This window comes from Rhinopithecus roxellana, chromosome 11 (assembly GCF_007565055.1).
Source record: "Rhinopithecus roxellana isolate Shanxi Qingling chromosome 11, ASM756505v1, whole genome shotgun sequence".
In the NCBI taxonomy this organism is placed as follows: Eukaryota; Metazoa; Chordata; class Mammalia; order Primates; family Cercopithecidae; genus Rhinopithecus; species Rhinopithecus roxellana.
This window is the reverse complement of record NC_044559.1, coordinates 26,569,646-26,593,545: the sequence shown is the minus strand read 5'-3', so window position 1 is coordinate 26,593,545 and position 23,900 is coordinate 26,569,646. Positions and strand designations below refer to the sequence as shown.

Here is a 23,900-nt window from a genome sequence, read left to right as displayed (position 1 = left end):
GTCACGCCTACGGGGGCGTGAGCGGTAATGCCAGCCAATTGGAAACCCCTCCCCGCTCCTGCGTGGCTCTGCAAGCCAATCGAAAACTCCGTCGTGCATGCCGCCAGCCAATCAGGATGTCCAGAGCATGACGCTTCCAGCCATTTGAGACGCCCGCTGGCTCTGCGCCTCCAGCCAATCAGGATGCCCGTCCTTGATAACACCAGCCAGTCAGAGTGCCCGCGGCGCAACAACAGCAGCCAGTCAGGAAGCCCAGCGTTCACGCTTCCAGCCATTGTCGGACTGTCAACCGTCACCAGGCACTTCCAGCCAATCGCAGCCGCCCGTCGCCAGCGCGGCGGTAACTGGCGCGGCGTCTGTGGGTAGTCGCGTGCGGGGCGGCTGGGCGGCGGCGGTCATGGGAGATATCCCCGCCGTGGGCCTCAGCTGCTGGAAGGTGACGCGGACGCGGCAGGGAGGAGCGCCGAACCTAGGGGAGCGCGGGACTTGCGGACGCCCGACGGGGCCCAGGCCGGGGCTGGGGAGAAGTGCGGCGGCCTCCTCTCCGTCTGGCCGGCGCCCGGCCACCGCCCACGCGCAACCCGGCCCGGCCTTTCCTAAAACCGAGTCGGTGCTGCCCGCGGAGGCGCTCTCCGCGAGAAGCGGGGACTTCGGCAGCGATGCCTCAGACTCGGGGGCTGCAGCCGCGGCGTTGGGCGGAGCTGCCGGGTGGAGAGGCCGAGCCCTTGTAGTCACTCAGAACTGGAGCGGGGATGCAGAGCGGAGGCCTTGGCGGCGCTGGACTCAGCCTGAGCAGGGAACCTCGAAGCCTCCTCTCCAGTAATGAGAGAAAGAAAAGTTGGGGCCCGGCGCGGGGTGCGGGCTTGGAATCCCAGCACTTTGGGAGGCCGAGGCGGTAGGATCGCCTGACCTCAGGAGTTCGAGACCAGCCAGGTCAACATGGCGAAACCCTGTATCTACAAAAAGTCAACAAATTAACTGGGCTTGGGGGGGTGCGCGGCTGTGGTCCCAGCTACTCAGGAGGCCGAGGTGGGAGGATCACTGGAGCCCAGGAAGTCGAGGCTGCAGTGAGCTTTGATGACGCCACTGCACTCCAGCCTGGGGCACAGAGCCAGGCCTTGCTGGAAAAAAAAAAAAAAAAGGAAAATTGCAATTGCTGATAAGGCTTTAAAGGCTTTGGGACCTCATGTTCTTCCCTGTTTAGAAGTAGCCCGCCCTGATGCCTGAGAAAAAGGACATATTATCGCTCTCTGCATTTATGGGGGGCACTGTAATGTTTCGAGACGTGTGTACAATTGCAGTGTGGTTAAATCAAGCTAATTAACATATCCATCACCTCTCTCAGCTATTATTGTGGTGAGATGTTTGAAATGTCTTGGTATTTTGAAATACACGTGCAGTAAATTATTGTTGAGCGTTGGCATCCTAGTGTGCTGTAAGTCTTAAAAGCTGTGTCTCCTGTGTGTTTGAAACTTTGTACCGTTTGATCAGCAACTCCCCATTCCCTCCTTCCTCACCTCCCTCAGCCCCAGCCTCTTATAACCACCATTCTATTCTATGACCTTTTTCTACTTTGAACTCAACAATTCTTGCCAGTGATTTGAGACAGTACTAAAAAGCGTTTAAAATTTCATTTTTTTTTTAAAGCTAAACTTCATTGTTGATAAAAGCTGTAAGAAGTCGCATAGGAAGTTAGTTACTGAAGGAGTCAGAATGTTCAAGTCCTGCTCATGAAAATATTATTTAAATTATTTCTCCTACCTGCTTACCAACTCTTAGAGGCTAAGAATGTCGTTTTGTTCATATTGGTTCTCAGCATCTAGTAAAGGACGTACATCTGGCAGCCATTCATTCAGGAAGCACTTGATGGATTAAACCGTTGAGTCTCTTGCTTCCCTTTACTTCTGCAACAATTTGGTGCAGGAGTCCAGACTTCTGTGCACACAGGATAAGGAAAAATTAGTGAAAACTGTGCTTAAGCGGTCAAAATATTCTGTTTTTTCTTGGACTGCAGGTGCATCAAATTGAATTAATCATAATCACTCATCACTGGTCTATACAAAGACTTATTTTTACTTGGCTATTTTTAATATTGAATGAACATCACAGATCTATCAGTTATCTGTTGCCCCAGAAATGCTACATCAGTGGCCAAACACCAGACCTCAGTGGTGTACAGCAGCGAGTGTGTACCTACTGTGTGGGGGGTCAGGAGAGCAGCTCTGTGGACCTTAGCTGGGCTGCTTCACTTGGGAGTTGGCTGGTCTCAGTTGGGATGGTTGGGGCTACTCCACTTGGCTCCACACACCTCCTGTCCTCATGCGGTTAGTTAGGGAGTGTTTCAAGATGATGACTGAAGCACAAGAGAGCAAGCGGAGCCGTGAGATGTCTGGAGACCTCAGCCTGGGCTCTTCATTATTAGGGGCCACTTGATCCATCTGTGTGCCTGATCGGCGCTGTCTTAATTACTACAGTTCCTTGGTAAGCCCTCATACCTAGTAGGGCAGGTCACCTCTCTCTGCTCTTGTAGATTTACAGTGTACAATTTGATGAGTTTTGGCAGATGCGTGTACCTGAGTCCTGGCTTTTTATTTTGGCACCTTACTCTCCACTGTAAGTTTTAGAACTAGCTTATAAGTTTCCATGGAAAACTTTATTAGGGTTTTGATTGGAACTACATTAAATCCGTCGACCAACTTGGAGATAATTGACATCTTTGTAACTTTTCTACAAGCATGATATTCTTCTCTGTTAATAAATTGTCCTAAATATGATTCATTTCTAACATATTTTCATATGGTTGTATAGTTTTTCCTGAAGAGAATATATGTCTTTTGTTGGAATTATTCTTGGGTTCTTGATAGTGTGTTATACTACTGGAAATTATATTTCTCTGAAATTACGTTTTCTACTTGTTTCACGTGCTATATTCATTACACTTCCAGCCACTTTACTAAACTGTGCATTATTTCTGTTAATTTGCCTTACATTTGTTTGAATTTTATACACAAATGATCATATCATCAGCAAATAATGGTAGTTTACTTTCCTTTTTTTCCAGTCTTTAAGCTTAAAATTGCTTCTTCTTACTTGTTTAGGTGCTTCTGGAAAGCACCTCCAGCACAGTGGCTGTTCTTGTTTTGTACCTGATTTTAAAGGATGTAGGATGGGTTTTTTTTTAATATTGATACTCTATCAGATTAATTTTTTTCCCCAACTTACTGGGAGTTTAGATTTTGAATCTAAACTGGTATTGAATCTTAACAAATATTGATTGAGATGACTTTTGTTTTTGTATTTTAATCTGTTAATATTGATGAATTACAGATTTTCTAATAACAAACCATCCTTAGATGTCTGAGATACACTCAACATGGGTATGGTATATTATCTTTTCATAAATATTGTTGCATCCAATTTGCTTTTATTTTACTTAGGAATTTTGCGATGGTATTCACGAATAAGATGAATGTGTAACTTTTAATATTTTTGTCTGATTTTAATTTCAAGGTTATGCTGGTTTTGTAGAATGAGTTAAGTCCGTCTTTTTCTGTTGTTTGCAAGTTTGTGTTAAACTGAGATGATTTCTTGTACATTTTATGAAACTTTGGTGGTTTTCTCTTTTTTTCCGAATTACTTCCTTTCTCTAATAATTATGTAACTATTCAAGCTTTATTCTTGAGTTAAATTTTTCTAGGAATTTTCGCATTTTATATCATTTTTCCAAATTATTGACATATAGTTATTGGTAATATTTTCTTTTAAGTCCATTTTATCTGCATGTTTTACTTTCTATTCATGTCAGTTTTTTGAAAAGTTGGCCTCTTCATCAACCTGACCAGAAGTCTGTTTATTTTACTGAAGTTTTTCAAAGAACTGACTTCTGGTTTTGTTGATCTTCTCTGTTACATCTCTGTTTCTATTTTATTGATGTTATTCTTTATCATATTTTTATCTTTCCATTCAATTCCTTGGGTTCTTTTTCTAACTTAAGATGGATACTTGGTTCATTAGCTTTCAACCACTCTGAATCTGTTGCCTATAAAATGAAGATAATTATGCTGCTTTAACTCCTAGGATTACTGTGAAGCTCCAATGAGAAAGTGCTTTGTGAACTATAAAGCCCTTGTCAGTCTTCAGTTTAATGTGATTGCAAGTCCTCCCACCCCCATAGTCTTCCCTAGTTCTAGTTCCTTCCCTTGCCTGAGCTTCATTTAGAGTGACTCTTCTCTTTTCTGAACTACCTTAAGGCTTATGGCATTCATTTGGGTTTTGTTATATGCTGCTTTTTGTATGGATACCTTCGTGTGAGTCTACACCTCAACCTTTATTATTGGACACTGTGGTATCTGAGTGTACAGGATGAATCTCAAGCCTCTTTGCATCTCAGTTATTGTTCATTCTACACTTTTTTATTGCTTTGATCATTCAGAAAGCACACCATGTAGCTCAGTTTTCTGCAGATACTAAAAATGACCTGTAGTTTTTTTCCCAAAATATGTAAAGGAATTGGAACTTAGATTATTCATAAATTACTTCATAACTCTGACATTACCTGTTTTTAGACTGATTATACTAGTACCAAATTAGTGACTTAATTTTGTATGTATTATGTGGTCCACATGCTTGGGTGAAAGGGGAGATTTGTGTTGGATTCCTCTGACTGTGGGAAGACACTTTGTTTTGTTGGTTTGGCAGGCTTCTCCGGGGAAAGTGACTGAGGCAGTGAAAGGAGCCATTGACGCAGGGTACCGGTACTTCAACTGTGCTTACTTTTACCACAACGAGAAGGAGGTTGGAGCAGGGATCCGTTACAAGATCAAGGAAGGAGCCGTAAGACGGGAGGATCTGTTCATTGCCAGTAAGGTAGGGCTTCTCTGTGCAAGGCTGGCAGAGCTTGGGTAATGCTACATCTCTGGAGGGCTTTCTACTTTCTTTATGGGAGTTGATGACTTTGTTTCATACTTGAATCAGAATAAACAAGAATATTCACAGCTTCATGAGCATGCTGAATTATATTGTATGCAGGTTTGTTTCATATTATTTACTTGGTCATTCAGGTAGGAGTACACAGATACCCCCAATTAACGATACCTTATCAAAATTGATTTAGTAATGGGCACTTTGGCTACAGTGGTGAGTAGGACAAAGTCCTAGCCCTCATGAAGTCTGTTTACACAGCGATTCCTAAATTCGGAATCACTGGAGTGATTGTTAAATGCAGATTCCAAATTCTACCCCACGTATGCTGAAGGAGAAACTGTGGGTGTGGAGGAAGCAGCTTGAGCACAGGCATAAGGCAGGAAGCAGCATGGCAGGTGCAGGGGTTTGTGAGAAGCTTGGTGTATTAGCCCATTCTCACGGTGCTGTAAGAACATACCTGAGACTGGGTAGTTTATAAAGAAAAAGAGGTTTAATGGACTCACAGTTTCACATGGCTGGGGAGGCTTCACAATCATGACAAAAGGCGAAGGAAGAACAAAGGCATGTCTTACATGGTGGCAGACAAGAGAACGTGTACAGGGGAGCTGCCCTTTATAAAACCATCAGGTCTCGTGAGACTTATTCACCATCACCAGAACAGCACTGGAAAAACCTGCCCCCATGATTCAGTTACCTCCCAGTGGGTCCCTCCTATGACAGGTAGGGATTATGGAAGCTACAATTCAAGATGAGATTTGGCTGGGGACACAGCCAAACCAAATCACTTGGTCTCTCTGGACCACATGATGTCAGGTTGCAGGAGTAACGAGAAGTGAGGCTGAGTGGTGGATGGGCTGAGCCATGGAAGTTCAGCTGTGCCCTGTTAGTAGCTGTGCTTTTTTCCTAGAGACAGGAGCCCTGTTTGGTTTTTAAGTAGGGCAGCTTGTATCATATGTGAGTGCAACTTGTGTTGTGTATAGAATATTTTAGTAGGTGAAAGGAGCTTGCATTTGAGGCTGAGGCAGGAGGCCAGGTAGGAGATATTAATAGCAGTGCAGGTGGAAGATGATGAAGACCTGCACTGGCACAGTGGGTGAAGGAGGGAGAAGAGGAAATGCATGTGGAGGGTAGTTGGGAGGCAGGCCCTGTGGAAGACGCAGAGTGGACTACGATAGTGGAGAATTCAAGAATTCCTTTGCTTTTGATTTGGAAGCGGAATGTTAAGACCATGAGTATTAGGGATTTCATGACTCAGGGTCACAGCTTCATTATTTGTAAAATGAGACTTTGGATTTGAGAATTTCCTGAGTATCTTCCTGGCTAAAATTTCATACCTCAGGATTCAGTGTTGTTTTTATAGTTGAATTGCCTTCTGTTTTACTTTATGGAAGTTAATGTTCTTCAGTCACCGTTGCTATCTGTGCTAGAGCAGAGGGTGATAAGAGAGCAGCCTTGGTGTGTGTTTGGCCAAGCAGGGAGAATATCTTCTGAGTAGTCCAGGTAGGGAAGTGAGCAACTGGAGATTTCTGAGGCTCGCCCTGCAATATGGAGCAAGTTGCTTCTGTGTGGATCATAGTCAGCAGTGGAAATATGTTCATTATTTTGGAAATTTGGAAAAGCTATAGAAATGTAATTAGAAATAAATAAATCACACATATACACACCACATAGAGACAACTGTGATTAACAGTGGAATACATTTACTTCCAGCGTTCATTTTTTAATTTTTGTGAAGATACTGTGCTCACTTGTTTCCATTTGTTTGATTGCCCTTTCTTTTACTTTCGTTTAACTTATCATTTTTGTTTTTCCCTTGCTGAGACAGAGCTTTTAGGTTAGCTTATGTCACAGTCAATAAAAGTATAATGAGGGGAAAATCACAAGTTTTTCTACTTAATGGGAGTGTGGAAGGCAATAGCTAAAAGAAGTAAGGCAGTGTGAGTTACCTGACCTATAGACTAACCCACATGGTTACAGTGCCTTAGGAACAGAGAACCCTCATACAGAGTCTGTGTAAGTGAGAAACACAAGATAGAGACTTCTGATTTTTCATCGTATCTTTTCTGCCTGAAGGAATTTCACTTTCGTTCTTGTTTTTGGTCCCAGGGGATCCAAATAACCATCAAATATTTCTTGGATTCCTGAGCTTCCCTTGAGGAGGAGTCAGGCAGGAGGAGTTCAGCTTTGGAGCCTCTCCCTGCAGGTGTCCTGGAACTCTTCTGAGGATAATGTCCCTATCCTCTCGTCAGAACCTGCCATGTTGTATTTGTGGTCATCTCAACTCGGCTATTTTGGGTCCAAGACAGTAGCTTTGTGGGGCTACAGAACAGGTGCCATGCTGGCTCTGGGTGGGCACGTGTGACGCTGGTCCCCTTTCCTTTGTAGCTATGGTGCACCTGCCACAAGAAGTCCTTAGTGAAAACAGCTTGCAGAAGGAGTCTGAAGGCCTTGAAGCTGAACTATTTGGACCTCTACCTCATACACTGGCCCATGGGTTTCAAGGTACCATTCAGTAGGTAGTTCATTCCGTGGTTTGGAGGACCTTCCTCCCCGTGGCTACACCCTGTCTTGCGGTGGGGAGAGCATGGACCAGCAATCAGGGCCGGGGTTCCCAGGCTGCACCTGCCACATGCTAGCTGCGGCATTTGGGCAGTCCTCTTGATATCTCTGGGCCTCAGTTAAGGAGAGGCTTGGCTTGACCTCTGAGGCCCCCACAGGTCTGTCTTTTAAGCCAGTCACTCTTTTTCCAAGCCAAGAGAGCAGCAGGTTTTCTTCCCTTAGGTTTTTAGGTGAAAGCAGCGATCAGATGAGGAAATACTGCTGCTCAGAGAAAGTTCCCCGTGAATTCCTAGGCCTTGTCTCTGCTTGCAGGTTCTGTTCTCTTTGGGGAGTAAATGCTGTTTTGCAATATGAGAGAGAATTGCTTGTTCACCTGCAGCAGGGTCCGGTGGGTTATGATGGTAGTTGACTTTTCCACTTGGTTTTATTCTCTTAGTTGCTTCACAGTGTTTCTGGAGCATGCATCTGAGCCATGGCTCTGCCACGAAGCTACCCTAGTCTAGCCGTGCGGCTTCCCTACTCTAGGCAGCCTGCTTCTGTCTCACACAGGTCCTAGCCAGGATGTCCCTGCACATTTGCCCCGGGCTGTGATGACAGCCTGCCTGGGCGAGGGCCTGGTCACACAGTTGGCACCTGTGAAATACAGAAGCCCTTCCAGGGATGTTCTTCCTACAATGGAATGGGTGCCTGCTGCTCAGGAGTCTTTTACATACCAACCTGTGAGAAGTTCTCTTTATGCTACCACACTGTTGGTTACTGTTTTAGAGTAAAATAACAAAAAACACTTCATTCCTTGCACAGCTTTACTTAACTAAGGCTTTGTATCTAGTTTCCATAAATGATGTGGGCAGCTTGTCTATTAGTCACACTGACTAAGAGTGGAAGATAGCCAGAGGGCAAAACCAGAGTGATGTCTATGTCTTTGAAATTCACTGCATGCAGAAAATCATAATTAAAACAATGGCTATAGCTATATTACATTCAGTGCCAGCCAGCATTGTTTTAATTATGTACCCAGAACTATTTTAGGTGCTTTACACATATTAATTCATTTAATTCTCATGACAGTTCTACAAAGTTGACACTATTAACATCCCTTTTGGAGAGATGATAAAACTAAGACACAGAACATTGAAGGTTTAAGTTAGATTATTGGAGCCCAGAAGTATATGCTCAGGTCAGACATTTGTTATACTTTGCTTGCCCTCATCCTTTAGCAGATTCCTGTCTTAGGATTTCTGGGTGGTAGAAAAGGAAAAGGTCTCAGATCACCCAGCAAATTACAGAGGAGGATAATGCAGCATCGTCAGCATGTCTTCTGGCCAGTAGGAACTGCTGGGCCTTGTGTGATGCTGGACAATTAGATCAGAGTCTGAGTATGAGTCCCGGACTGCAATTCTGTGGAGGCTTGGATAAATGTCAACATGGGATGTGGCTTTAAAGCGAGACTGTTCATTACTTCAGCTCATCATGGAAAATGCCTCTTGCATGTGGACCAGGCTGGAACATGTGACATTCTTCCACTGTTGCTTAGCAGTGTGATTAGGTGTCATTAAATAATGACATTCACCCTTAACATGCTATGTGGAGTGCATGAGGGAGGTAGCTGGACTGCACATCAGTGCTGCTCTGAAGGGTGACTTTAGGTTTTCGCCCTTTCAGGGTGTCTCTCTCTGCCCCCTACCTCCTGTGCACCTTTGTATTCTCATTCCTCACCTGTCATCATCATGGGGATTCTAAGAAAAGAAGACAAGACCCTAACAGTGGAGGCAGGAGAGGGTTGACTGGGCCCTATAAGACATGAAGAAAATGCATTCCTCACGCATTCTTTACCCGAAATTAGTAAACTGTTTTCTGGAGGTGATGGGAGAGGACAGCCTTGCATCAGTGAGGATACGGGGTCTTCCTTTCCCATCTGTGAGAGATGGACAGTGAACATCAGGCTGGCAGAGGCTTTGCCAGCCATCCAGTCCATCAGCCATTGGTCTTTTCTTAGAAAGGTGAAGACCGGGCCTGGTCACATGGCCAGGCTGGGGTTGCTTAGTGACAGGGCCGTGGCTTGGATGCAGGTCTCCTGGCACATGTTGGTTTGTTTGTTTGTGTTTTTCACACATCTCAACTGTCCTTCTTCACAGCCTCCTCATCCAGAATGGATCATGAGCTGCAGTGAACTTTCCTTCTGCCTCTCACGTCCTGGAGTGCACGACTTGCCTCTGGACGAGAGTGACATGGTCATCCCTGGTGACACGGACTTCCTGGACACGTGGGAGGTGAGCTGAGCCATACCACCAGGCAGCCTCATCCTGTGTGGGTCTCCACCCAGGATGCAGTGAGCCCTGAGCTACTTGTGTTCAAAGACATCAAGGTTGTCTACCTGAGATGTGGGGTTTGCAGAACAAACAAGGAATCAGTACCTGAAGAACTCAGAGACCTCAGTGACTCTCTTGTTACCTTTGGTTTGGTGTAGTGCAGCCCTCTTGACACATTATTTAAGGGGTAGCTCATTATAGACCTCACTTTTTTTCTCAGATATTTATTTTCTGATTAAAAAACCATATTTCTTTCAGAAAATGCAGGAGAGTTCTTCCGTATTAAACTAACATCAAAAAATTTATTTTCCCGGCACCCAGCAGTAACCACTGTTAATGTTTTACAGTTTCTTTTTCTCTCAAGCATTTCAGAGTGATGAAGTTGGCAACATGGAAGCTCAGGCTGGGGAGGTGACACCAGTGTCGGGGAAGGTTACCAAGTGTCAGCCCATTTCCAGAGTTCAGACCAAAAATAGCCCTTTACTGTAGGGGCTTGCAGTAAAGTCTTGAGCAGGAAATTAAGGAGGTGGTGGTTCCTGGAAGTTGACCCACAAGCTGGCGTGGGTCTCAGACTTGGGCTCCAGCATGGCTGACAGAGCACATGTGGTCTTATGGTCTTGCTAACCAGCATGTGGGATGGGACGTCACATTTGAGACCCAAGAAGAAAGTAAGCTTAAGCTTAAGCATGCTGAGGTTAGGACAGAGCTTGCTGGGTGAAGCTCTCCAGGGAGGAGGCCAAAGGGAACCCTCGAACAGGGAGGAGTCCCAGGCTAGGTTCCCCCGATCAGTAGAAGACAAAGACTGCCCTAAGGTATCTGCGATGTCAGGACCAGGGCCCAAGGGCCTCAACCCTTTCTGTCACACTGTTTTATGTCCTAAAAGATTTGAGTTAAACTCTAGGGTGCTCATGTAGCACCAGCGAGGTTCCGGTGATTGTTGCAGAGTTGAGGCAGTAACTAACTGCTGCGTGTTGGCCCATTGGTCACTCAGGACTTGCTGCTGACTACGGACCCTGGCACGAAGCCGTGCTCTTCCTGAAGCTCAGGGCAGCCTGGCTTGCTGGTCAGTAACCAGCTCAGAGCTTTAGGTTGCTCTGCCCAAAAGTTCCTTAAAATAGTAAGTGGAGAAGGTGGGATAGGAGAATGATGATGCATCCGTGTGCTTAAGAAGGTCAGTGTCTCAGTGGAAAGAAAGGTGAACAAATAAAATCTGCAGCAGACATGCTGGCCAGACATCAGGAGGACTAGAAACAAGAAGAGCTCACATGTGTCGAGTGCTGGACGCCAGCCTTAGATGACGCATTCTGTGATTCCACATTACCCCTAAACATCCCCGTGGCACAGGCAGTGTCACCCTGTCCTGAAGCTGAGAAAATTAGGGCCAAGTGAGGCCATGCAACTTGCCCAGCATCCCCTAGCCAGGAAAGATGGGACTGGACTCAGACCTTGAGTGCAGAAATGCTTTTGAAGTGTCAAGTAAAATATTACGAAAACATTGGGTGCACCCAGTTTTAGAATACATACAGAACTGGTGAGGGACATAGGGTGTCAGTGCAGCAGAGAGAAGCTTCACACCCAGTGGAGTCATTGTTCTGTTATAGGCCATGGAGGACCTGGTGATCACCGGGCTGGTGAAGAACATCGGGGTGTCAAACTTCAACCATGAGCAACTTGAGAGGCTTTTGAATAAGCCTGGGTTGAGGTTCAAGCCAGTAACCAACCAGGTAAGCCGCTGGAAGCATCAGAGAGTTTAACCTGTGTGGCTGGTCCCCCAGCTGCCACCTCCATAGGGCTCTTCTGGAAATGGGAGGATGGGTGAAGCACAAAACATGCCTGTTCTCCTCTGGCAGCACTCAGAATGGTGACTAAAGGCAGCAGCTAGCCAAGTGGCTTTCTTGAAGGTGCGTCTGGGTAGGTGGTACAGTTGGCAGGCAGGGCATGAGCTGGCACTTGGCCCTCCATGTGCGGTACAGGCAGGTCACCAGGTGTGCTCAGAAGTGGTTAGGGTCCTGGCAGGGGCCTCACCCTCATTCGGGAGCATGGACCTCCCCTCCATCTCTTCCCAGCCTGCAGACTGCAGCAAGAAAGAGTGGATGACCAGATGGCTTCACGCCAGGCTCACAGGCTGCTGAAGCTGATGCAGGCACTTCGTTTTTTAATGCAGAGAAAAGACTTGTGGGGAAAGAACTACTGTATTTTCTAGAGTAGCTTTGTATGTTCAAAGATCATTCATACGATACTTAAGCTTTTTATTGAAGAGTAGAAGTGCACATGTGAAAATGGAACTGTATACATTCTCATAAACTGAGCATAGCTCTGGGACCAGCATCCAGCTCAGTAAACAGCACTTCCAGTGCTCCGTAACCCCTGTCGAGCACAGCACCGTTCCCATTCCCAGCAGCTGGGATTCACTTCTGAACTTTACACAGATAAAATAATAATGCGGCATAAACCCCTCTGTGCTCGCCTCTCTCACACAGCGCTGTGTTTCTATGCATGTGATTGTAGCTAGCACTGTCTTGTTGCTTGTGGTGTTCTGTTTTGTGAATTAACCGCAACTGAGTTATTCATTCTGCTGTTCATGGGTACTTGGACAGTTTCCAGTTTGGGACTATTAAGAATAGAGCATCACGTTCTATTTTTTAAAATAAATATGCTTTTTTAAAAAGTTCTATATAGAATAGATGCACAAAAGTGTGTGAATCATAAAAGGCATACATAACTTGATGAATTTTTGCAAGTGTACAAACTCAAGTATTCAGCACCCAGAACAAGAAAAAGGCCCTCAGCCATTCAGTAGCTCCCCTGGGTCCTGTTGTGGCCGCCACCATGAAGAGCAACCTGGCTTCTGACCCAGCTTCTAATGTAGTTTAACTTTGCCTTGTATACAACCCTATGTACATCAGTTTTTATATATGTTTATACGGATAGTAGCTTCCGTTTTGTGTCAGTATTTTTAGTTGTTCAGCACTTTAAATACCTGGAAGTGATTATGGCATAGTCTGAGTAGACAAGGTGGAGTGGAGGGTCTGCTTTCCGATAGGATGGTGGACACCCAGGAACACAGGATTCGGAAGGCTCCAGAAAGGCTGGCCTCTCTTTTGGAGACTTTCCAAAGAGGCTGATCTTGATGAGCGTGGCATGTTCCTGAGAGCAAAAGCACTATTCATAGTTCTCTGTAATTTACACTAAATATTTATTTTAAATATCCCTATAACCTGGAATTATACATGAGAGTTTGGAGAATGTGCAAGAGACAGTGATCCTGCTCTCTAGCTTCTTAAAATGATCATTCAAGTCCCCGGTAGCAGGTATTTGTCACATGTAGTTCCTCAATTTCATTCATTCACTCAGTGGATATATTTTTAGCACTTCCTACGTGTCTACGTTGTTCTTAGTGTTGGCGAGACATCTATGAACAAAACAAATTCAAACAAAAATCTCTGTCTTCATGAGGCTTAGATCTTGGTGACCACAGAAAGACAATAAGCAAATATGTAAAAGTGATAGTGATAGATGCTGTAGAGGAAAATAAAGGCCTGGGGAGATGGGAGCTATGGAGTGTTACAGTCTTCACCTGAGTGCTCTGGGAAGGCCCCTCAGAGCAGGTAGTATTGGAACATTCAGATGATGTAGGCATCCCCAAGGCCATGGACTCAGAGACCATGACAGCCGCTGGACTCTTGGAGATTGCTCTGTCCAGCCTCCTCACAACAGAAACACTTAGGCCTGGAGCTGGCCCCCATGGCTACTCGGTGACAGCCAAGACTTTGACGTAGGTCTTATCTTGTAGAGCTTTTCTTGAACACCAGTGGTCTGAATTTTATGTAAGCTGTGATTCTGTTATAGATTGAGTGCCACCCATATCTTACTCAGAAGAATCTGATCAGTTTTTGCCAATCCAGAGATGTGTCCGTGACTGCTTACCGTCCTCTTGGTGGCTCGTGGTAAGGATACATCAGTGGTGTGTTAGTCAGAGTCCGACTGGGAAGTAGGTACCACCTTCTCATTTCCTTGGGATGATTGAGGGAGGATTTAACGGAGATTTTGACAGGGTGTGTAGGGATGGGACCACAGGGGGCTGTCCACACCTCTCAAGCCTGGGGTTGAAGACATGGCTTATTATTGGAAGCCAGGGAGTGGCTGTGAGTGGACTGCCCTGGGAGGGGCAGGACCTCTTCAGGGACATAAACCAGCCTGGAGTGACCCCTTTGCTGAGTTCCCCACCAGGGCGTCAGTCCCCTTCTGACCTCCTGACAAGGATACTCCCCAGGTCTCTCCGTGGTTGGATAAAGCGCAGCCTGCTGTCATCCTTACCCAGGCCCTGCAGCTGTTCTGTGCTCCCTCGATCAGCTAAGGGACCTCCAGCCATTCAACCACCTTAACCAGAAGCTTGGAAATCATCCCTTCCCACATCCCTAGTCCAATCCAGCACCAGAGTCTGGTGATTATTCTGCCAGGAGAAGTTGGACTTTGTCTCATGATTTCATTTCTGCCATCACTGTCACTGCCTTAGTTAAGTGGAATTCCCGAGGTCATTAGAGGAACCCCTCGGCTCCCTCCCTGGCCCACTCTATTCCAACCCATTGCTCCCAGAGGAAGCTGAAAGGAGCTGTCTCTTTCCTTTCCTATGATCGTATCACTTTCCTAGGAAAAATTATTCAGGTCTTGGTGTGGCCTCTGAGATGCAGCCAGCCTGACCTCTGCCTGCCTCTGGCCTCATTCGTCCCTATCCCTGTGAACATCCTGGGCTTCAGCCACATGAAGCTGCTATGGGGTCCTTGGATAGAACATGTTTTCTCACCTTTGTGCCTTTGCAAATACAGTTCTCTTTACCCACAAATCTTTTTTTTAAATCTGGCAAACTCCAGTTTCTAATTTAAGGTTCAGTCCAGCATCATCTCCTCCAGGAAGCCCTCCTGACCCCTTATTTATGTTTCTTACACAGCCCCTGTCACATTGTCTTGTGATTTTCTTCTCAGTCTCTTCCACTAGTCAAAGCAACCAGCGTGCAGGTATCTTACTTATTCTTCTCTTCCCAGCTCCTAGCTCAGCACCTGGGAAACATTGGGAACCCCCAAAAGGCTGAAATTACTTGACTTTTATCACCTGTGTGTTTTCCTTGTGAAGTGGAGCATGTGTGTTTGAACTTGGTACCAGCTGGAAAGTCCCTAGAAGGCTGGGTCCATTCCGTAGCTGAGCTTTGGGGTAGAGGATCCTCTGATGGAGCGAGTCAGGGAGCTCTCGGACTGACTGGGGCGGGCCACTGTGCACTCTGGTTCCTTCAGGAGACCTTGAGGACAATGATAGCACAATGCCTGAAACAGGGTGATGGCTCAGTACACACTTGTTGAAAAAATGAATCCTTAGAGTTCTCAGGGCCCACCCGTGCCTGAACAGAGGATGCGTAGAGACCCTATGATCATCTTCAAAATCACTTTTAAAGGTTCCACATGTTCACAGTATTCACTTTTTAGTGATATTTTGGGTGAACTTTTCTGAAAGTATCATCATCAACAGATACGATTTGCAGCGTTGTGCCAGGGCGTACAGTAGAAGCTGAGAAGTCAGAGAGCCCTGAGAGTCAGGGGGAGTCAAAGCTTGAGAGCCCACTGGCTGCGTGCGCTGACATGGCCACCTGGTTCTTGAGGAAAAGCACAAAATACACATGAAAAGTGATGTTATGTAGCCTTGTTCACCAAAGTGTTAGCAGTGGTTATCTCCAGACTAGAAATGTGGGGTGATGTGCTTTTCTGCATTTAAAAATTTCCTATGGTCAGCATGTGTCATGATCAGAAAATAAATCTTTCATTTTGGACGAAGATTTCTTCTTTCTAAAGAAAGGGACATCCATGTTGGATCTCCTGACTCACCCCCCTGTGCTATGTCTCTCTAGTGAAGGGGTTGACCTGATAGACGACCCTGTGATCCAGAGGATTGCAAAGGAACACAGCAAGTCTCCTGCTCAGGTACTGAGGGAGGGCTGTTCCGAGCCAGGTGGGGTTCTCTGACGGCTTCACATCCTTGCGGAGTCCTGGGGCTTGGCAGGTCCCAGGAAGGGACTGGCTCACCCAGGTGAGTCTATGACTCATTAGACCCTCCCAGCATTGAGCAGAAGTTGGTCTGCAGCCACATTCCCAGTCCCTCAAGCCATGTACTCTTGTCTCCAAGCCTGTCTAGACTCAGAGGATGAGCTTCCAGGCCTCCCTCTGCCCCACCACCTCCATGCATGGTTAGTGTGAGATGGAACAGAAAAGTTACTTAGTCTAGTCTTCTTTGTTCTAACGTCTAGTGGGGAGGCTGGGCACATGTTAAGAAATTCTCATTAAGCAGATTCTCTTGACCTCCTCCTTGGGCTGATGGCTGTCATTACCAACATATTGACAGAACTGCTCAGTAAATGCCAATAACAGTAACTGCTCTCATTGACTCTTGGACTCTCACTGCACAATAAAACAGTGTTAGCAAATAACTTAGACTACATGGGATTTCCCTTTGTGTGATAGTAGACTTTTTGTTTCCTTGCAGATCTTGATCCGATTTCAAATCCAGAGGAATGTGATAGTGATCCCCGGATCTATCACCCCAAGTCATATTAAAGAGAATATCCAGGTAGGTGTTTTCCTTCTTTTATTTAGAGGGTCTCAGATCATGTGTTAGATGGCAAGGGATGACTGCTGTAGCATACAGCCTCAGGATCGCGGGGCTTGGTGCAGCAGGGGCCTCTGCCTCTGCACCGCGGGTGTTGGCGGTTGACCTTTCACTCAGCGATCCAAGGACCCAGGCTCCTTCCATCTTAGGGCCCTCTCTCCCCTAGGGTGTTGGTGTCTTCTCCATCCAGCCCAAGATGAGGAAGGAGGGAAGAGCATTTTATTGGGAAGATTTGTATGGGCAAGGCTTGAGTATGTGCATCAGTCACATGGCTGCGCTGGCCAGCAGGGGAGGCTGGATGTCTCCTAAGCGTGTGTTCAGGAGAAAGGGGAGGCAGTTGGTGGACAGGGTGCCACCTTCTGTCGTGTGGAGGTATGCCCACGTGGCCTGAGGACACTGCTTTGAGTTGTGTGGGAAGGTTCTGGTCCTGACTCCTGTCTAGTGACTTCCGAGAGGCAGGAGTGAAGACTGGTGTGTGAAATCTATTTTTGGAGCTATGTGAAGGAACTATGTGTGGTTTCAACCCTGACGACATAGTTTATCACCCAGTCAGGGTCATGGACTTGGGATTCCCGCAGGCCCACTCACAATTTAACTGCTGCGTAACTTCTCTCTCTAAGCCTTCGTTTCTTCATTAGACCACCCTCTGATAGGATCACTGTGAGGCTGAAATGTAATGATATAGTGAAAGGATGGCATAGTGCCTGGCATATGGAAGTACCTGATGCTCTTAGCTGCCAGTCACCCCCAGTCACGGATGTCACCCGTAACGATCTCACAGGCAATGACAGACATTGGTGGCAGCCCACACCCATTGATCATGTCGGCACAGGTGTGTGTGAGCCTGGGGCCAGCTGCACAGCTGCATTTCCATAGACAGCATGTGCCCAGGAGTGTGCTCCCTTTGGGTGTCCGAGCTGCCCATGAGCTCCACGGGGCACTGCTGCATCCTCAGGGCTCTGTTTGGTTGTGCCAAGCAAGCATTGCCACCGGGCTTTATTGACTGACCCATCTGTAGCAGTGCCTGTGCCCTCAGTCTCACTGTGCATGCCAAGCTGGCTGCAAGTGGGCATAGCCCTGCCTTTGACAGGAGAGACAGGCCACCCACGATGGGAGGACCAGGGGATGGGCAGGCTCCTCAGGGTGTCCACAGCGCTCTCCCTGCCAGGCCCTTGTCCAGCTCACCTGCTCCCTGCATGCACTTCTCTCCTTTCTCAGGCGTCCTGCTCTTTGAATAGCCAGAGCAGCTCTGGGTGACCAGCCAACCTTAAACCTACAAAGTATGGATTTGGCTGAGCTGTAAACTCAGTTCTCTCCAATGGCTATTGACAGGCCTCTTGGAATGAGGCTGCAGGTCTCTTGTAGTGGTTAGAATTGAGTATTGCTGACTGACTGGCATCTGCTCCACATGGGGGCCTGGTCTAAGGTGCCCTCTGTGCCCTGCAGGGCAGCTAGGATTGCCCCTGGGAGGACATAGGCTGGGGATGATTATCTGACCCTCCCATGGGAGGAGCCACTGAGTGAGCAACTCAGCAGGTGGCAGGGGCCACGTCTGCCCCAGTTCTGCCCTCGTGGCTCTCAATGCCTGGGATGGGATCCCCATGGCCTAGTGGCAGTGAATGTGAAACGGGGACCTCAGACCCAGCTGAGATGCCCCCATTCCTCTATTAGGTCTGCTACACACCGAGGGGAAATGCCATCCCCAGGCAGTGAGACAGGACCAGGCTGACATGAGACCTGAGGGCCAAAGCAGAAGTGATCTGATGGCTGAGCACAGAGAGCAGCAGTGGGTTAGGAGGGGCTGGAGGAAGTGCTCATGCTATCAGGAGGAGGTGGGAGCCGGGAAGAAGAGAGGCACCCAGTGGCGCAGGCACAGGGCTCCCAGTGCAGAGTGCTGTCCCGGCCCGCCTCCTGTGGCCCCAGTGCCTCTCAGAACTGCTGCTGCAAGGCTGCCCACCCTTTATAGGGACTCTTCTAGAACTGCTCACAATTCCCTTTAAACCCAAGAATCCCCCTACCCCAGCCCCAGCACTCCCCACTCCCTCCAGATGACACGCTGAGGCTACTTTCTCCTGGCCTCAGGAGGGGGAGGCTCTTGTGGGGGAGAGGCGGGGGTACTCCAGGTCCTTGCATTGGAATCACTCAGTGTACCCCTCCTCCTACCACAAGACAGCCACTCTGCCAGGCCAGGATGGGCGCTGATGCTGTAGCCATGGGTCCTATTCCTCAGTGTGTGGGGACAAGAAAAGGGGAGGGACGGGCAGAAAAGAATACTGTTTTCAAGGAAGAAAAATGGATCACTTAGAAAACTTACTCTGTGATATGGTACTGTTAGAGTTCATAGTCCCAGGGCCAAGTGGGTCCTTAGTTGGCAGGTGTATGGAACAAATGGTTTTGTTGGGGTTTTGCAGGGTAGCAGAGTCAGTGGGAAAAATTCTGTGCCCTTTTTTTTTCTTGAGATGGAGTCTCATTCTGTCATCCAGGCTGGAGTGCAGTGGTATGATCTCGGCTCACCGCAGCCTCCACCTCCTGGGTTCAGCGGTTCTCCTGCCGCAGCCTCCCGAGTATCTGGGACTAGAGACACACGCCACCTCATCCAGCTCATTTTCTTATTTTTAGTAGAGATGAAGTTTCACCATATTGGCCAGGCTGGTCTCCAACTCCTGACCTCGTGATCCACCCATCTTGGCCTCCAAGTGCTGGGATTGTAGGCGTGAGCCACTGCACCCAGCCGCCATGCCTTTTAACTATTACCACATGTCCTTTATTCCACTCAGATGAGTGCAGTATATATTTCCATCTTTCCAAGGCTTCCTAAGTGTACCCAAGGCCAAGCCAACACCAGTCACATGATCAAAATCAAAGGGCATTTGGGGAATCCAGGCTGTGATTCAGGGAAGTTCCAAGTGTCTGATGAAGTGTTTGTTTTACATCTGTGTGTCCCTTGCAGGTCTAGCACAGTGCTATGTAGGTAACATGTGCTCCATTAAATGTGAATTAAAGTTAAGTTTTCTACAAACATTGTGTTTTGGTTCAAGTTTTCTACAAACATTGTGTTTTGGTTCCAGGTGTTTGATTTTGAGTTAACACAGCATGATATGGATAACATCCTCAGCCTAGACAGGAATCTCCGACTGGCCACATTCCCCATGTAAATATGACTCCTTCTTTTAAAAATAGAGGGAAGAATATACAGATTGGATGACTGGTGTCTGAATAGGTATTTATCATATACATTTTAAATTAATTAAACCTTCTCATTGTAATTCTTTTCCTGTTTGAAGATGGGCCACTGAATGAAGCTAATTTCACGCACTGGGGAGTTTAAAAGTGTATAACTATATCATTTAAAATGTTTCTCTTAAAAAATAATCACTCGTTGTTTCTGTTTTTGATTTGTTATTCTGTTTTTCAGAACTAAAAATCACAAAGACTATCCTTTCCACATAGAATACTGAGGACAGCTTCCCGTTCCTTGTTTCTGCTCAGCCCAGATGCACCAACACCATTGGTGATGTTGACCCTCCTCTGTCATCACAGCGCCAGGGCAGCTGTGCCTGGGATAGGAGCCACACAGTCGGGGGGGTGCAAGAGCCGCCTTCTCTGGCACATCTGGAGAATTGAGTGTGTTCTAAGTGAAGGCAATGGGGTTTCTCCAAGACAGCCTGTGTGGCCTCTACTCTGAAAAAAGACACTGATGATTGATCAATGAAATTTGCCTTCACATTTTAAGAAAACTTTATCTTATGGAATTATTTAAGCGATCTGCAGAGCTGAGGAAACAGTGTAATGTGTCTCTGCCCCATTGCGCGGCTCCACCAATTGTGCCCCAGGCCAGCCCACATCACCTTCACTTCCTTCTCGGCCCTGCCAATGACCCCCAGGTTATTCTAAAGCAGAGTCCTTCCCTTCTCCCAGTTGGAAGTGCAATGGGATAAGTCTGGGACACTGTCAGAATTCAATAAAGAGGCTTTTTTCTTCCTTAAAAATCTGAATTTTAGTTTCTTTTTTTTTTTTTGGAGACAGTCTCACTATGTCACCCAGGCTGGAGTATAGTCAAGTGATCTCGGCTCACTGCAACCTCCGCCTCCTGGGCTTAAGTGATCCTCCTGCCTCAGCCTCCCAAGTAGCTGGTTAATTCCTAAATACTAGTTTTTGATATGGTCTTCTGATAAGTCAGATTATACCTGGGGAATCCCCATAGCAGAGATGAAATACAGTTCACTTCCTCACATCTGCTCATTCAGCCTGTTTAGAGTCATGTATCAGAAGGAGGCCCTGCAGAGCATGGTGTTCACGCCCAGGCGTTGGTAGAGGGTGTGGTTTAATGGACTTCGTGTGGTCCAGACGCTGTGATCCCTGTCCTTGCTGTCTGCTCAGTGAATCTGGCTTAGCTCCTGTACCCTGGGATTCACACGAATCTCCAGGGATATAACTTCTCAACTCACAGGCCCTTGGCTGCTATTCAAAATGAGTTAAGCCAGATGGAAATTGATGTCTGCTCCATGGTCTCTTCCCACTTCCTGCGTCCCCCACATCAGCCTCCATATGAGCCTCTCATTTCCTCCTCATATCAGGAAAGATATGGAGGTGTTGCCCAGTGGCTGAAGGGGACTGTTTGGGGACAGAACCCTCCACATCATTTCTCATTTTCACTTTATCACAGGCAGGCCAGCTGAGTCAGAGATGTGGGTTCTGCAGATAAAAGCTGTGCCTTTCTAGCTCTGTGATTCTGAGCAGACTGCCTCCCTCCCAGCCCTCAGTGTCCTTGTCCACTCAATGGAGGAATTGCAGCACCTCCCAGTTGTGGAGACAGTGTCTGGCCCAGGATATGTCCCAGCAAGAATGCATTGTTGCTACGACCAGTATCATTGCCATTGCCTTGTTCCTCAGTTTCTCATCCATCCTCCCTGCCCAGCCTTCCAGATGTGCAGGGGCGTGTAGGAACCTTCTAGCTTGGCCTCAAGAGAGGACTTTGCTGCAGGCGTCCCAAAACGAAAAGACATGTGACTGGTGCAAGAGCTTCATGGGAGCCTCACCCTCGTGGGAGTAGGATTGAGGGTGGGGTGTCATGGTTTGACCAAATTTCCAAGGGGAGTTTAATCAGAAAACTGTTTACAAAGGACGCAGGAAATGGGAGGGTCTTTGGACCTTCCTGTGATCAGGCCCTGCTCCACCACCATGGACCTTTAATTTTTCCATGTTCATGACTCCTTATCATTCATTAGCTGTGTGACTTTGTACAAATTACTTAACCTCTTAAACCTTTAAACTCTTTGTCACTGTCTGCCTAGAGGTGTTAGGATTCAGTGGCACAGTGCACATGCAGCAGGTGACAGTCATCTGCATGTAGCACTCCTGTGAACACGTGCGTGTGTAGGTGTGTGACTTGTATTTTATCTCCCACAGAGTCAAAAATCTAACTGCTGTTTTGTGAATTTTCCTTGTCACTTAGACCTAAACCATCGTTCATTGACCTTAATTAAAAGTAGAGAGTAGAATGGTGGTTAGCAGAGGCTGGGGAGCACAGGGGTGGATGGCTGATGAGAGGTTAGTCAGCAAGGACAAAGTTGCAATTGGGAGGAATGAGTCCCAGCGCTCCATTGCACAGTAACACAAGTTGGTTAACAATAATACGTCGTGTGTCTCACGATAGCTGGCCAATGAGGATCCACTACGGTATTTGCATTTCATGGATTTACTTCCAACAGGCATGAAAACTGAGTGAAGCCGGCCACCAGGTGGCGCTGGGAAGCACTTAATGTTCCAGCGCATCTGCAACTCTTAACAGGAGATGGCAGGCTTTTACTGTCTGGTTTTAAGACATCTTCAACTTCGTACAGTCACAGTGAGGAAGGAAGCAATGGATAGTAAAAATAAGCAAACACTGGGCAATTGCAGAGCTTAAAAAGTTTCACAGAGGTTATGCAGCCTCATTCTTGAGCAGTATTTCCCAGTTCCCTTTTCAGATGGTAATTGATAACTCGGTCCCTCTGGTCCGTTCATTCTGAGTGGAGCTGACAAGCCCTTGCCTTCCTCAGTTCCCTGCTTTTCTCTCGGGAATGTGACTTCTGTGTAAGTTCTTCCCCAGTCTGGGGCCTGGAGATCAAGGTCCATAGAGGACGTGTAAACGTGTGCCCTTAAGGGACCCTCTGCGTCAAATGATTGCGGGCATCTCTCCTGACTTTAAGACTGGGAGATACTCAGATACTCGTTTCAGTAGCTGCTTCTCCTCATTGGCCCTTACTTTATTTGAATGGAAAATCCAAGGATAAGTGGCAATCAAAGGCTTAAAAAGCTGGAAACAGATTCGGGAGGTGTGGATGGGCATCAAATGGGCATCAAGGAGCAAGAGACCTTAGGGAGGATGGCAGGGGCTCGCTGACTGATGGCAGTTTATGTTTGATCGTTCTGAGAAACTGCAAGCTGTTTCCGAAAGTGCACAGGCTTACAGTCCCATCAGCGATGTGCGGAGTTCCGGTTTTTCCGCACCCTCGCCGGCATTAGTTTTGGTCTGCCCTGTTGTTGTTACAGCTATTTTAGTGGGTGTTCAATGGTGTCTCGTTGTGGACTTAATTACAATTCCTTACTGCCTAATGATCTGAGCATCTTTTCATGTGCTGATTGGCCATTTGTATGTCTTTTGTGAAATCCCCCGTGGCATTCCTATGAGTTCACTGTGGTGCCGCAGGGTGACTATGTGCACAGTCTTAGAACGGTGCATTTAGACACTATTTATTAGTTCCCAACTTTAATCAATGATAAAATTTGCATTTTAGCATATTTTTATTTCTCTGTCTTTTCTGTTTCTTCCATTTCTCCTTTTCTTCACACAGACATCTAATATGCACCTTAAACTTTATGTGTCTGAAACAATGTTTCAAGCACAGCCCCAGCTCTCCAACGAGCTTTCTTTATTGTTATTCCTTAGTTTTAAAGATGAGGAAGACTGGGTCTTGCCCTTAAACACCCAAGTTGAAATGGGACAGGCAAGCTTGTGGAGGCAATCACAGTACAGTGACATGTGACCGGCTCAGGCTGGGTTTGGGCACATTTTCATTTTATATCATGAACTTGATCAAGACCCTGTGTCTTCATTGTGTTTCCTTTTTCTTGTTATGCAGCAGATTTTCACAAGACTGGATTCTTTCACGTACCCATACACTGGGGCAAATCAACTATCCAGACCTAGGTTAGCAACATTAGATGATGTGACATCTGCTGTGCCGTGGTCATTGTCACTCCTGGTTGGATTCTGCTCCGGGCAGAGAGGGCTAGTGGGTGTGACTCTAGGCCCAGTTTCCGTGGCCTGGCAGTCCTCACTAGGAGGCTAGTGCTGGACTGGAAGCCTGTCTTCACCAACTGGTTTCTGGTGCTTTGAACATATGGAGATCAAGGAAAACTACAATTTTTAGTGTGCATTTCTGTCGCGTATGGCCTCTGTCACTTAGAATTATA

General features: G+C 46.8%; 1 protein-coding gene across 4 annotated transcripts; it reads left to right on the top strand.

Moving 5' to 3' along the window:
* Nucleotides 1-269: 269 nt before the first annotated feature.
* On the top strand, nt 270-20,431 carry AKR1E2 (aldo-keto reductase family 1 member E2). 4 transcript variants are annotated; one of them, XR_750254.1, is made up of 10 exons: nt 270-436; nt 4,699-4,866; nt 7,309-7,425; nt 9,618-9,752; nt 11,393-11,515; nt 13,641-13,738; nt 15,688-15,760; nt 16,320-16,403; nt 19,511-19,662; nt 19,858-20,431. XR_750254.1 is itself a non-coding variant. In XM_010384328.2 (10 exons), exons 1-10 carry the CDS (start codon nt 398-400, stop codon nt 19,898-19,900), a joined length of 963 nt encoding a protein of 320 aa, XP_010382630.1. In that variant the 5' UTR covers nt 280-397; the 3' UTR covers nt 19,901-20,431. The 4 variants fall into 4 exon arrangements, 2 of the variants coding, with proteins under 2 accessions (XP_010382630.1, XP_030797297.1); XM_010384328.2 differs by having other exon boundaries at nt 280-436; nt 19,511-19,593; XR_004060164.1 differs by lacking the exon at nt 270-436 and having other exon boundaries at nt 4,039-4,866.
* The last annotated feature ends 3,469 nt before the right edge of the window (nt 20,432-23,900 follow it).

Excerpts from the sequence above, each read along its gene's own strand:
- AKR1E2 (XM_030941437.1), top strand. The coding sequence starts at position 4,612 with ATGTGGTCCACATGCTTGGGTGAAAGGGGAGATTTGTGTTGGATTCCT. Across the intron at positions 15,761-16,319 it reads ACAGCAAGTCTCCTGCTCAG|ATCTTGATCCGATTTCAAAT; the intron begins GTACTGAGGGAG and ends GTTTCCTTGCAG. Across the intron at positions 19,594-19,857 it reads CGACTGGCCACATTCCCCAT|AACTAAAAATCACAAAGACT; the intron begins GTAAATATGACT and ends TCTGTTTTTCAG.